Raw genomic sequence first — 14016 nt, 5'->3', positions numbered from 1 at the left:
GGCGGCAGGTAGCCTAGTGGTTGGAGTGGATTGGCGGCAGGTAGCCTAGTGGTTAGAGTGTAGGGGCAGCAGGTAGCCTAGTGGTTAGAGTGTAGAGGCAGCAGGTAGCCTAGTGGTTAGAGTGTAGAGGCAGCAGGTAGCCTAGTGGTTAGAGTGGAGGGGCGGCAGGTAGCCTAGTGGTTAGAGTGCAGGGACGGCAGGTAGCCTAGTGGTTAGAGTGCAGGGGCGGCAGGTAGCCTAGTGGTTAGAGTGTAGAGGCTGCAGGTAGCCTAGTGGTTAGAGTGTAGAGGCAGCAGGTAGCCTAGTGGTTAGAGTGCAGGGGCGGCAGGTAGCCTAGTGGTTAGAGTGTAGGGGCGGCAGGTAGCCTAGTGGTTAGAGTGCAGGGGCGGCAGGTAGCCTAGTGGTTAGAGTGCAGGGGCGGCAGGTAGCCTAGTGGTTGGAGTGGAGGGGCGGCAGGTAGCCTAGTGGTTAGAGTGTAGAGGCAGCAGGTAGCCTAGTGGTTAGAGTGCAGGGGCGGCAGGTAGCCTAGTGGTTAGAGTGCAGAGGCAGCAGGTAGCCTAGTGGTTAGAGTGCAGGGGCGGCAGGTAGCCTAGTGGTTAGAGTGCAGGGGCGGCAGGTAGCCTAGTGGTTAGAGTGTAGAGGCAGCAGGTAGCCTAGTGGTTAGAGTGTAGAGGCAGCAGGTAGCCTAGTGGTTAGAGTGGAGGGGCGGCAGGTAGCCTAGTGGTTAGAGTGTAGAGGCAGCAGGTAGCCTAGTGGTTAGAGTGTAGAGGCAGCAGGTAGCCTAGTGGTTAGAGTGCAGGGGCGGCAGGTAGCCTGGTGGATAGAGTGTAGAGGCAGCAGGTAGCCTAGTGGTTAGAGTGTAGAGGCAGCAGGTAGCCTAGTGGTTAGAGTGGAGGGGCGGCAGGTAGCCTAGTGGTTAGAGTGTAGGGGCAGCAGGTAGCCTAGTGGTTAGAGTGTAGAGGCAGCAGGTAGCCTAGTGGTTAGAGTGCAGGGGCGGCAGGTAGCCTAGTGGTTAGAGTGTAGGGGCGGCAGGTAGCCTAGTGGTTAGAGTGCAGGGGCGGCAGGTAGCCTAGTGGTTAGAGTGCAGGGGCGGCAGGTAGCCTAGTGGTTAGAGTGTAGAGGCGGCAGGTAGCCTAGTGGTTAGAGTGCTGCGGCGGCAGGTAGCCTAGTGGTTAGTGTGTAGGGGCGGCAGGTAGCCTAGTGGTTAGAGTGTAGGGGTGGCAGGTAGCCTAGTGGTTAGAGTGTAGAGGCGGCAGGTAGCCTAGTGGTTAGAGTGTAGAGGCGGCAGGTAGCCTAGTGGTTAGAGTGTAGTGGTGGCAGGTAGCCTAGTGGTTAGAGTGTAGAGGCGGCAGGTAGCCTAGTGGTTAGAGTGGAGGGGCGGCAGGTAGCCTAGTGGTTAGAGTGTAGAGGTGGCAGGTAGCCTAGTGGTTAGAGTGTAGGGGCAGCAGGTAGCCTAGTGGTTAGAGTGCTGCGGCGGCAGGTAGCCTAGTGGTTAGAGTGTAGAGGCGGCAGGTAGCCTAGTGGTTAGAGTGTAGAGGCGGCAGGTAGCCTAGTGGTTAGAGTGTAGAGGCGGCAGGTAGCCTAGTGGTTAGAGTGTAGAGGCGGCAGGTAGCCTAGTGGTTAGAGTGTAGAGGCGGCAGGTAGCCTAGTGGTTAGAGTGTAGAGGCGGCAGGTAGCCTAGTGGTTAGAGTGTAGAGGCGGCAGGTAGCCTAGTGGTTAGAGTGTAGAGGTGGCAGGTAGCCTAGTGGTTAGAGTTCAGGGGCGGCAGGTAGCCTAGTGGTTAGAGTTCAGGGGCGGCAGGTAGCCTAGTGGTTAGAGTGCAGGGGCGGCAGGTAGCCTAGTGGTTAGAGTGCAGGGGCGGCAGGTAGCCTAGTGGTTAGAGTGTAGGGGCGGCAGGTAGCCTAGTGGTTAGAGTGTAGGGGCGGCAGGTAGCCTAGTGGTTAGAGTGCAGGGGCGGCAGGTAGCCTAGTGGTTAGAGTGCAGGGGCGGCAGGTAGCCTAGTGGTTAGAGTGTAGGGGCGGCAGGTAACCTAGTGGTTAGAGTGTAGGGGCGGCAGGTAGCCTAGTGGTTAGAGTGTAGAGGCGGCAGGTAACCTAGTGGTTAGAGTGTAGGGGCGGCAGGTAGCCTAGTGGTTAGAGTGTAGAGGCGGCAGGTAGCCTAGTGGTTAGAGTGTAGAGGCGGCAGGTAGCCTAGTGGTTAGAGTGTAGAGGCGGCAGGTAGCCTAGTGGTTAGAGTGTAGAGGCGGCAGGTAGCCTAGTGGTTAGAGTGTTGGACTAGTTAACTGTAAGGTTGCAAGATTGAATCCCAGAGCTGACAAGGTAAAAATCTGTTGTTCTGCCCCCTGAACAAGGCAGTTAACCCACTGTTCCCCGGGCGCCGAAGACGTGGATGTCGATTAAGGCAGCCTCCCCCCCACCTCTCTGATTCAGAGGGGTTGGGTTAAATGCGGAAGACACATTTCAGTTGAATGTAGGTATCCCCCCCCTTTCCCTTTTCTGCTAAATGACCTAAATCTCTCTCTCTCTCTCACCAGGATGCGAGGCATGCAGCAGAGGAGGAGATCTACACCAATCTGAACGCTAAGATCGACCAGTTCCTTCAGCTGGCAGACTACGATTGGACAGCAGCCCAGGGGGGCGGGGCTCCGAGCGACTACCTGAGTGACCTCATCGCCTTCCTCTGTTCCACCTTCTCTGTCTTCACACACCTGCCGGTTAGTATCTCACATACACACACACACACTCTGTCTTCACACACCTGCTGGTCAGTATAAATCAATCAATCAAATTATTTTTATAAAGGCCTTTACAGATCAGTGCTTTAGAGATCCCCGGCCTAAACACGAAAGAGCAAATGAGAAGTAAAGCCACGGTGGAAAAAACTGTCTGGAAGGAATAAATCTAGAGGAACCAGGCTCTGAGGGGTGGACAGTCCTCTACTGACTGTACTGGGTAGAGAGGAACCAGGCTCTGAGGGGTGGACAGTTCTCTACTGACTGTACTGGGTAGAGAGGAACCAGGCTCTGAGGGGTGACCAGTCCTCTACTGGCTGTACTGGGTAGACCAGAGGAACCAGGCTCTGAGGGGTGACCAGTTCTCTACTGGGTGTACTGGGTAGAGAGGAACCAGGCTCTGAGGGGTGACCAGTCCTCTACTGGCTGTACTGGGTAGACCAGAGGAACCAGGCTCTGAGGGGTGACCAGTTCTCTACTGACTGTACTGGGTAGAGAGGAACCAGGCTCTGAGGGGTGACCAGTCCTCTACTGACTGTACTGGGTAGAGAGGAACCAGGCTATGAGGGGTGACCAGTCCTCTACTGGCTGTACTGGGTAGACCAGAGGAACCAGGCTCTGAGGGGTGACCAGTCCTCTACTGGCTGTACTGGGTAGAGAGGAACCAGGCTCTGAGGGGTGACCAGTCCTCTACTGACTGTACTGGGTAGACCAGAGGAACCAGGCTCTGAGGGGTGACCAGTCCTCTACTGGCTGTACTGGGTAGAGAGGAACCAGGCTCTGAGGGGTGACCAGTCCTCTACTGGCTGTACTGGGTAGACCAGAGGAACCAGGCTCTGAGGGGTGACCAGTTCTCTACTGACTGTACTGGGTAGAGAGGAACCAGGCTCTGAGGGGTGACCAGTCCTCTACTGACTGTACTGGGTAGAGAGGAACCAGGCTATGAGGGGTGACCAGTCCTCTACTGGCTGTACTGGGTAGACCAGAGGAACCAGGCTCTGAGGGGTGACCAGTCCTCTACTGGCTGTACTGGGTAGAGAGGAACCAGGCTCTGAGGGGAGGCCAGTCCTCTACTGGCTGTACTGGGTAGACCAGAGGAACCAGGCTCTGAGGGGTGGCCAGTCCTCTACTGGCTATACTGGGTAGAGAGGAACCAGGCTCTGAGGGGTGACCAGTCCTCTACTGGCTGTACTGGGTAGAGAGGAACCAGGCTCTGAGGGGTGACCAGTCCTCTACTGGGTGTACTGGGTAGAGAGGAACCAGGCTCTGAGGGGTGACCAGTCCTCTACTGGCTGTACTGGGTAGACCAGAGGAACCAGGCTCTGAGGGGTGGCCAGTCCTCTACTGGCTGTACTGGGTAGACCAGAGGAACTAGGCTCTGAGGGGTGACCAGTCCTCTACTGGGTGTACTGGGTAGAGAGGAACCAGGCTCTGAGGGGTGGCCAGTCCTCTACTGACTGTACTGGGTAGAGAGGAACCAGGCTATGAGGGGTGACCAGTCCTCTACTGACTGTACTGGGTAGAGAGGTACCAGGCTCTGAGGGGTGGCCAGTCCTCTACTGACTGTACTGGGTAGAGAGGAACCAGGCTCTGAGGGGTGGCCAGTCCTCTACTGACTGTACTGGGTAGAGAGGAACCAGGCTCTGAGGGGTGGTCAGTCCTCTACTGGCTGTACTGGGTAGAGAGGAACCAGGCTCTGAGGGGTGACCAGTCCTCTACTGGGTGTACTGGGTAGAGAGGAACCAGGCTCTGAGGGGTGACCAGTCCTCTACTGGGTGTACTGGGTAGAGAGGAACCAGGCTCTGAGGGGTGACCAGTCCTCTACTGGCTGTACTGGCTAGACCAGAGGAACCAGGCTCTGAGGGGTGACTAGTCCTCTACTGGCTGTACTGGGTAGAGAGGAACCAGGCTCTGAGGGGTGGTCAGTCCTCTACTGGCTGTACTGGCTAGAGAGGAACCAGGCTCTGAGGGGTGGTCAGTCCTCTACTGGCTGTACTGGGTAGACCAGAGGAACCAGGCTCTGAGGGGTGTTCAGTACTCTACTGGCTGTACTGGGTAGAGAGGAACCAGGCTCTGAGGGGTGGTCAGTCCTCTACTGGGTAGAGAGGAACCAGGCTCTGAGGGGTGACCAGTCCTCTACTGGCTGTACTGGGTAGAGAGGAACCAGGCTCTGAGGGGTGACCAGTCCTCTACTGGCTGTACTGGGTAGAGAGGAACCAGGCTCTGAGGGGTGACCAGTCCTCTACTGGCTGTACTGGGTAGAGAGGAACCAGGCTCTGAGGGGTGACCAGTCCTCTACTGGCTGTACTGGCTAGACCAGAGGAACCAGGCTCTGAGGGGTGGTCAGTCCTCTACTGGCTGTACTGGGTAGAGAGGAACCAGGCTCTGAGGGGTGACCAGTCCTCTACTGGCTGTACTGGGTAGACCAGAGGAACCAGGCTCTGAGGGGTGACCAGTCCTCTACTGGCTGTACTGGGTAGACCAGAGGAACCAGGCTCTGAGGGGTGACCAGTCCTCTACTGGCTGTACTGGGTAGAGAGGAACCAGGTTCTGAGTGGTGACCAGTCCTCTACTGGCTGTACTGGGTAGACCAGAGGAACCAGGCTCTGAGGGGTGGACAGTCCTCTACTGGCTGTACTGGGTAGACCAGAGGAACCAGGCTCTGAGGGGTGACCAGTCCTCTACTGGCTGTACTGGGTAGACCAGAGGAACCAGGCTCTGAGGGGTGGACAGTCCTCTACTGGCTGTACTGGGTAGACCAGAGGAACCAGGCTCTGAGGGGTGACCAGTCCTCTACTGGGTGTACTGGGTAGAGAGGAACCAGGCTCTGAGGGGTGACCAGTCCTCTACTGGCTGTACTGGCTAGACCAGAGGAACCAGGCTCTGAGGGGTGACTAGTCCTCTACTGGCTGTACTGGGTAGACCAGAGGAACCAGGCTCTGAGGGGTGTTCACTACTCTACTGGCTGTACTGGGTAGAGAGGAACCAGGCTCTGAGGGGTGGTCAGTCCTCTACTGGGTAGAGAGGAACCAGGCTCTGAGGGGTGACCAGTCCTCTACTGGCTGTACTGGGTAGAGAGGAACCAGGCTCTGAGGGGTGACCAGTCCTCTACTGGCTGTACTGGGTATACCAGAGGAACCAGGCTCTGAGGGGTGACCAGTCCTCTACTGGCTGTACTGGGTAGAGAGGAACCAGGCTCTGAGGGGTGACCAGTCCTCTACTGGCTGTACTGGGTATACCAGAGGAACCAGGCTCTGAGGGGTGACCAGTCCTCTACTGGCTGTACTGGGTAGACCAGAGGAACCAGGCTCTGAGGGGTGACCAGTCCTCTACTGGCTGTACTGGGTAGAGAGGAACCAGGCTCTGAGGGGTGGTCAGTCCTCTACTGGCTGTACTGGGTAGAGAGGAACCAGGCTCTGAGGGGTGGTCAGTCCTCTACTGGCTGTACTGGGTAGAGAGGAACCAGGCTCTGAGAGGTGACCAGTCCTCTACTGGCTGTACTGGATAGAGAGGAACCAGGCTCTGAGGGGTGACCAGTCCTCTACTGGGTGTACTGGGTAGAGAGGAACCAGGCTCTGAGGGGTGACCAGTCCTCTACTGGGTGTACTGGGTAGAGAGGAACCAGGCTCTGAGGGGTGACCAGTCCTCTACTGGCTGTACTGGCTAGACCAGAGGAACCAGGCTCTGAGGGGTGACTAGTCCTCTACTGGCTGTACTGGGTAGAGAGGAACCAGGCTCTGAGGGGTGGTCAGTCCTCTACTGGGTAGAGAGGAACCAGGCTCTGAGGGGTGACCAGTCCTCTACTGGCTGTACTGGGTAGAGAGGAACCAGGCTCTGAGGGGTGACCAGTCCTCTACTGGCTGTACTGGGTAGACCAGAGGAACCAGGCTCTGAGGGGTGACCAGTCCTCTACTGACTGTACTGGGTAGAGAGGAACCAGGCTCTGAGGGGTGACCAGTCCTCTACTGGCTGTACTGGGTAGAGAGGAACCAGGCTCTGAGGGGTGGACAGTCCTCTACTGGCTGTACTGGGTAGAGAGGAACCAGGCTCTGAGGGGTGACCAGTCCTCTACTGGCTGTACTGGGTAGACCAGAGGAACCAGGCTCTGAGGGGTGACCAGTCCTCTACTGGCTGTACTGGGTAGACCAGAGGAACCAGGCTCTGAGGGGTGACCAGTCCTCTACTGGCTGTACTGGGTAGAGAGGAACCAGGTTCTGAGTGGTGACCAGTCCTCTACTGGCTGTACTGGGTAGACCAGAGGAACCAGGCTCTGAGGGGTGGACAGTCCTCTACTGGCTGTACTGGGTAGACCAGAGGAACCAGGCTCTGAGGGGTGACCAGTCCTCTACTGGCTGTACTGGGTAGACCAGAGGAACCAGGCTCTGAGGGGTGGACAGTCCTCTACTGGCTGTACTGGGTAGAGAGGAACCAGGCTCTGAGGGGTGGTCAGTCCTCTACTGGCTGTACTGGGTAGAGAGGAACCAGGCTCTGAGGGGTGACCAGTCCTCTACTGGCTGTACTGGCTAGACCAGAGGAACCAGGCTCTGAGGGGTGACTAGTCCTCTACTGGCTGTACTGGGTAGACCAGAGGAACCAGGCTCTGAGGGGTGTTCAGTACTCTACTGGCTGTACTGGGTAGAGAGGAACCAGGCTCTGAGGGGTGACCAGTCCTCTACTGGCTGTACTGGGTAGAGAGGAACCAGGCTCTGAGGGGTGACCAGTCCTCTACTGGCTGTACTGGGTAGAGAGGAACCAGGCTCTGAGGGGTGGACAGTCCTCTACTGGCTGTACTGGGTAGAGAGGAACCAGGCTTCAATATATCCACATAATTTTAATTCCTCATAATGTCATCTATTTTGTGAAGTGCACTAGTCCCTCCTGCAGCAATTCCACAACATGATGCTGCCACCCCCGTGCTTCACGGTTGGGATGGTGTTCTTCGGCTTGCAAGCATCCCCTTTTTTCCTCCAAACATAACGATGGTCATTATGGCCAAACAGTTCTATTTTTGTTTCATCAGACCAGAGGACATTTCTCCAAAAAGTAAAATCTTTGTCCCCATGTGCAGTTGCAAACCATAGTCTGGCTTTTTTATTGCGGTTTTGGAGCAGTGTCTTCTTCCTTGCTGAGCGGCCTTTCAGGTTATGTCGATATAGGACTCGTTTTTTACTGTGGATATAGATACTTTGTACCTGTTTCCTCCAGCATCTTCACAAGGTCCTTTGCTGAGGTTCTGGGGTTGATTTGCACTTTTCGCACCAAAGTGCGTTCATCTCTAGGAGACAGAACGCGTCTGCTTCCTGAGTGGTATGACGGCTGCATGGTCCCATGGTGTTTATACTTGCGTACTATTGTTTGTACAGATGAACGTGGTACCTTCAGGCGTTTGGAAATTGCTCCCAAGGATGAACCAGACTTGTGGTGTCTACAATTTGTTTTCTGAGGTCTTGGCTGATTTCTTTTGATTTTCCCATGATGTCAAGCAATGTGGCACTGAGTTTGACGGTAGGCCTTGAAATACATCCACAGGTACAGCTCCAATTGACTCATTGATGTCAATTAGCCTATCAGAAGCTTCTAAAGCCATGACATTTTCTGGAATTTTCCAAGTTGTTTAAAGGCACAGTCAACTTAGTGTATGTAAACTTCTGACCCACTGGAATTGTGATAGATTATTTCTCTTAGAATTCACTGTGTCTGTAAATAATTGTTGGAAAAATCACTTGTGTCATGCACAAAGTAGATGTCCTAACCGACTTGCCAAAACTATAGTTTGTTAACAACAAATTTGTGGAGTGGTTGATAAACGAGTTTTAACCTAAGTGTATGTAAACTTCCGACTTCAACTGTATAGGCCTATAGGCTCATGGGTCCACTGTATGATATTAATATAAAAATATGAATTTAAGGAAAAGAAGCCTGGAGAACTGATTTACACCGTTAGAAAAGTTGAACAGGCTAATATTGCAAAAAATTGTAATAGGCTACTGGTATATATTATACAACATGCCTATTTTAATGCTAATTAAATAGACAGTTCGATCTTAATTTAACCACTGAACATGTATCAACAAAATGAAACAAAATACTTTTTTGCATATATAAAGAACTGGATTAGATTATTAAATAGACTTACTATAATTATAATAATGAAACCGATGATAGGAAATATAAAGTAAAGTTTGAAAATGACATTAAACCTGAATAGGGAGTTTGGACACAGTCCATCAGGCCAAAGTTTTTCTCATCTTTGCCCATTATAACACTTGTCCCAAAGGACATTCCCCTTGTAGGCTGCTTTTCACTATACTCATTCACCTCTAACTTTCATTTTACTGAAAAGGCCTCCGTCTTCACAACCCATAGTGGCCAACGCTCCTGTTACTGTCTCTCTCTCGCTCATCAGAAGGAAGCGCACGTGACGTAAGCGGTCAGAACCAGTTTCAGTTGGACACGAATAACAAGCTCACGCAGTACTCATTGACTCATCGGTCAATACGTTTTAATAGCACATACCCGAGACTCGTGGCATTTATATCAGACCCGACCCAGATCCAAGACAAAAGTCCCGGGTTCTGATCTCTGAATTCCGGGTCTGTTGGACCCGTGAAGACCTCTACCACTAACGCAGGGGTCCCGGGTTCTGATCTCTGAATTCCGGGTCTGTTGGACCCGTGAAGACCTCTACTACTAACGCAGGGGTCCCGGGTTCTGATCTCTGAATTCCGGGTCTGTTGGACCCGTGAAGACCTCTACTACTAACGCAAGGGTCCCGGGTTCTGATCTCTGAATTCCGGGTCTGTTGGACCCGTGAAGACCTCTACTACTAACGCAGGGGTCCCGGGTTCTGATCTCTGAATTCCGGGTCTGTTGGACCCGTGAAGACCTCTACTACTAACGCAGGGGTCCCGGGTTCTGATCTCTGAATTCCGGGTCTGTTGGACCCGTGAAGACCTCTACTACTAACGCAGGGGTCCCGGGTTCAGATCTCTGAATTCCGGGTCTGTTGGACCCGTGAAGACCTCTACTACTAACGCAGGGGTCCCGGGTTCTGATCTCTGAATTCCGGGTCTGTTGGACCCGTGAAGACCTCTACTACTAACGCAGGGGTCCTGGGTTCTGATCTCTGAATTCCGGGTCTGTTGGACCCGTGAAGGCCTCTACTACTAACGCAGGGGTCCCGGGTTCAGATCTCTGAATTCCGGGTCTGTTGGACCCGTGAAGACCTCTACCACTAACGCAGGGGTCCCGGGTTCTGATCTCTGAATTCCGGGTCTGTTGGACCCCTGAAGACCTCTACTACTAACGCATGTGAAAGTGTGTTTGAGAGTCCTATTATGTACTGGATTCATAGCTGAGTCTAATATCTCCTTCTCTATATATTCATATACGTATATAGATTGCATGTTATTAATGCTTACAGTCCTTTTTTTGGTTGTTAATCCGATTCGCCCTTCTTGATTTCTTTTTAAAAATGTATTCCCCGTTACATTTTAAATAGTTTTAGATTGTTAGGAGCTAGTAACATAAGAATTTCGCTGCACGCCACCGTTTAAACGTTTGATTTAACGAGATTGAGAAAGCGGTTTGACCTCGGACTCCTTTTTTGAGGATGACCCTTCACCCTTGAACCCCCTACCTGCTCTCTTTCCTGCAGGGTAGTGCCATAGAACACGCTAGACTGCCGGTAAGTACAGTTTGAGTGTTACTGACCGTAACAAGACCACAGAGCATGAGCGTGATGCACGGTCGCTGGGTTTTGTCAAGAATACATGTATGGACTGAGTGTCTGATGTTGCTCTTACTTATTCTGATGGACAGACACTTTGTTTGATTGACAGCTCCTAAATGTCTGAAAGACATTCTGATTGGTTGACAGCTCCTAAATGTCTGAAAGACATTCTGATTGGTTGACAGCTCCTAAAAGTCTGAAAGACATTCTGATTGGTTGACAGCTCCTAAAAGTCTGAAAGACATTCTGATTGGTTGACAGCTCCTAAAAGTCTGAAAGACATTCTGATTGGTTGACAGCTCCTAAAAGTCTGAAAAAGATTCTGATTGATTGACAGCTCCTGAAAGTCTGAAAGAGATTCTGATTGGGTGAAGAGTAAAAGAGTTTGCTCTGAGGTTGGGACTCCCCTCAACAGACACCTTTTTAACTTTTGGAAGCATAACTTTTGGATGTCGCTTGCGTCCCAAATGGCACCCTAATCGCCTTTATAGTGCACTACTCGCGGGAATAGTGTGCCATTTGGGACGCAAGCGACATCCTCTGTGATTAACACCAGGTCCCAATTCGCTCACAAATAACTAAATAACTACCCCTTACCCCTTGGCCCTAACTGTATGGATTTGACCCCTGGAGCCCTTCCCCTTGGCCCTAACTGTATGGATTTGACCCCTGGAGCCCTTCCCCTTGGCCCTAACTGTATGGATTTGACCCCTGGAGCCCTTCCCCTTGGCCCTAACTGTATGGATTTGACCCCTAGAGCCCTTCCCCTTGGCCCTAACTGTATGGATTTGACCCCTAGAGCCCTTCCCCTTGGCCCTAACTGTATGGATTTGACCCTCTAGAGCCCTTGGCCCTAACTGTATGGATTTGACCCCTGGAGCCCTTGGCCCTAACTGTATGGATTTGACCCCTGGAGCCCTTGGCCCTAACTGAATGGATTTGACCCCCTGGAGCCCTTCCCCTTGGCCCTAACTGTATGGATTTGACCCCCTAGAGCCCTTCCCCTTGGCCCTAACTGTATGGATTTGACCCCTGGAGCCCTTGGCCCTAACTGTATGGATTTGACCCCCTAGAGCCCTTCCCCTTGGCCCTAACTGTATGGATTTGACCCCCTAGAGCCCTTCCCCTTGGCCCTAACTGTATGGATTTGACCCCCTAGAGCCCTTCCCCTTGGCCCTAACTGTATGGATTTGACCCCCTAGAGCCCTTGGCCCTAACTGTATGGATTTGACCCCCTAGAGCCCTTGGCCCTAACTGTATGGATTTGACCCCCTAGAGCCCTTGGCCCTAACTGTATGGATTTGACCCCCTAGAGCCCTTGGCCCTAACTGTATGGATTTGACCCCCTAGAGCCCTTGGCCCTAACTGTATGGATTTGACCCCCTAGAGCCCTTGGCCCTAACTGTATGGATTTGACCCCCTAGAGCCCTTGGCCCTAACTGTATGGATTTGACCCCCTAGAGCCCTTGGCCCTAACTGTATGGATTTGACCCCCTAGAGCCCTTGGCCCTAACTGTATGGATTTGACCCCCTAGAGCCCTTGGCCCTAACTGTATGGATTTGACCCCCTAGAGCCCTTGGCCCTAACTGTATGGATTTGACCCCCTAGAGCCCTTGGCCCTAACTGAATGGATTTGACCCCCTAGAGCCCTTGGCCCTAACTGTATGGATTTGACCCCCTAGAGCCCTTGGCCCTAACTGTATGGATTTGACCCCCTAGAGCCCTTGGCCCTAACTGTATGGATTTGACCCCCTAGAGCCCTTGGCCCTAACTGAATGGATTTGACCCCCTAGAGCCCTTGGCCCTAACTGTATGGATTTGACCCCTTCCCCTTGGCCCTAACTGTATGGATTTGACCCCCTAGAGCCCTTGGCCCTAACTGTATGGATTTGACCCCCTAGAGCCCTTGGCCCTAACTGAATGGATTTGACCCCCTAGAGCCCTTGGCCCTAACTGTATGGATTTGACCCCTTCCCCTTGGCCCTAACTGTATGGATTTGACCCCTTCCCCTTGGCCCTAACTGTATGGATTTGACCCCTTCCCCTTGGCCCTAACTGTATGGATTTGACCCCTGGAGCCCTTCCCCTTGGCCCTAACTGTATGGATTTGACCCCCTAGAGCCCTTCCCCTTGGCCCTAACTGTATGGATTTGACCCCTTCCCCTTGGCCCTAACTGAATGGATTTGACCCCTTCCCCTTGGCCCTAACTGTATGGATTTGACCCCCTAGAGCCCTTCCCCTTGGCCCTAACTGTATGGATTTGACCCCTTCCCCTTGGCCCTAACTGAATGGATTTGACCCCTTCCCCTTGGCCCTAACTGTATGGATTTGACCCCCTAGAGGCCTTCTCCTTGGCCCTAACTGTATGGATTTGACCCCCTAGAGGCCTTGGCCCTAACTGTATGGATTTGACCCACTGGTTCTGACTTGATTAACATCTCCCGAAGAGTGAATAACGTTGTTCTGTAGTTGGACCCTTCTTTAATGGTCCCCTTTTTGGTAGCACCTCCTACCCACGTTCTCCACTTCCCTCCTCTCTCCGCCCCGTTCTCCTCTTCCCTCCCCTCCCCTCTCTGCCCCGTTCTCCTCTTCCCTCATCTCTCTGCCCCGTTCTCCTCTTCCCTCCCCTCCCCTCTCTGCCCCGTTCTCCTCTTCCCTCCCCTCTCTACCCACGTTCTCCTCTTCCCTCCTCTCTCTGCCCCGTTCTCCTCTTCCCTCATCTCTCTGCCCCGTTCTCCTCTTCCCTCCCCTCCTCTCTCCGCCCCGTTCTCCTCTTCCCTCCCCTCCCCTCTCTGCCCCGTTCTCCTCTTCCCTCCTCTCTCTGCCCCGTTCTCCTCTTCCCTCCCCTCCCCTCTCTGCCCCGTTCTCCTCTTCCCTCATCTCTCTACCCACGTTCTCCTCTTCCCTCCTCTCTCCGCCCCGTTCTCCTCTTCCCTCCCCTCCCCTCTCTGCCCCGTTCTCCTCTTCCCTCATCTCTCCGCCCCGTTCTCCTCTTCCCTCATCTCTCCGCCCCGTTCTCCTCTTCCCTCATCTCTCCGCCCCGTTCTCCTCTTCCCTCCTCTCTCCGCCCCGTTCTCCTCTTCCCTCATCTCTCCGCCCCGTTCTCCTCTTCCCTCATCTCTCCGCCCCGTTCTCCTCTTCCCTCATCTCTCCGCCCCGTTCTCCTCTTCCCTCATCTCTCCGCCCCGTTCTCCTCTTCCCTCATCTCTCCGCCCCGTTCTCTTCCCTCATCTCTCCGCCCCGTTCTCCTTTTCCCTCATCTCTCCGCCCCGTTCTCCTCTTCCCTCATCTCTCCGCCCATTCTCCTATTCCCTCTCTCCGCCCGTTCTCCTATTCCCTCTCTCCGCCCCGTTCTCCTCTTCCCTCATCTCTCCGCCCCGTTCTCCTCTTCCCTCATCTCTCCGCCCCGTTCTCTTCCCTCATCTCTCCGCCCCGTTCTCCTTTTCCCTCATCTCTCCGCCCCGTTCTCCTCTTCCCTCATCTCTCCGCCCATTCTCCTATTCCCTCTCTCCGCCCGTTCTCCTATTCCCTCTCTCCGCCCCGTTCTCCCC

General features: G+C 53.7%; 1 protein-coding gene across 1 annotated transcript in view; it reads left to right on the top strand.

Moving 5' to 3' along the window:
• exoc6b (exocyst complex component 6B) overlaps nt 1-14016 on the top strand; it is a 178021-nt gene that overhangs the window by 145416 nt on the left and 18589 nt on the right. Inside the window, exon 18 of the mRNA XM_055911912.1 lies at nt 2534-2713. Coding sequence (XP_055767887.1) covers nt 2534-2713 — 180 coding nt within the window. The remainder of the gene's footprint in view (nt 1-2533; nt 2714-14016) is intronic.

This window comes from Salvelinus fontinalis, unplaced genomic scaffold (genome assembly GCF_029448725.1).
Source record: "Salvelinus fontinalis isolate EN_2023a unplaced genomic scaffold, ASM2944872v1 scaffold_0106, whole genome shotgun sequence".
NCBI classification, from domain to species: Eukaryota; Metazoa; Chordata; class Actinopteri; order Salmoniformes; family Salmonidae; genus Salvelinus; species Salvelinus fontinalis.
The sequence above is the reverse complement of the archived record's forward strand: the minus strand, read 5'-3'. Positions and strand labels throughout refer to the sequence as shown.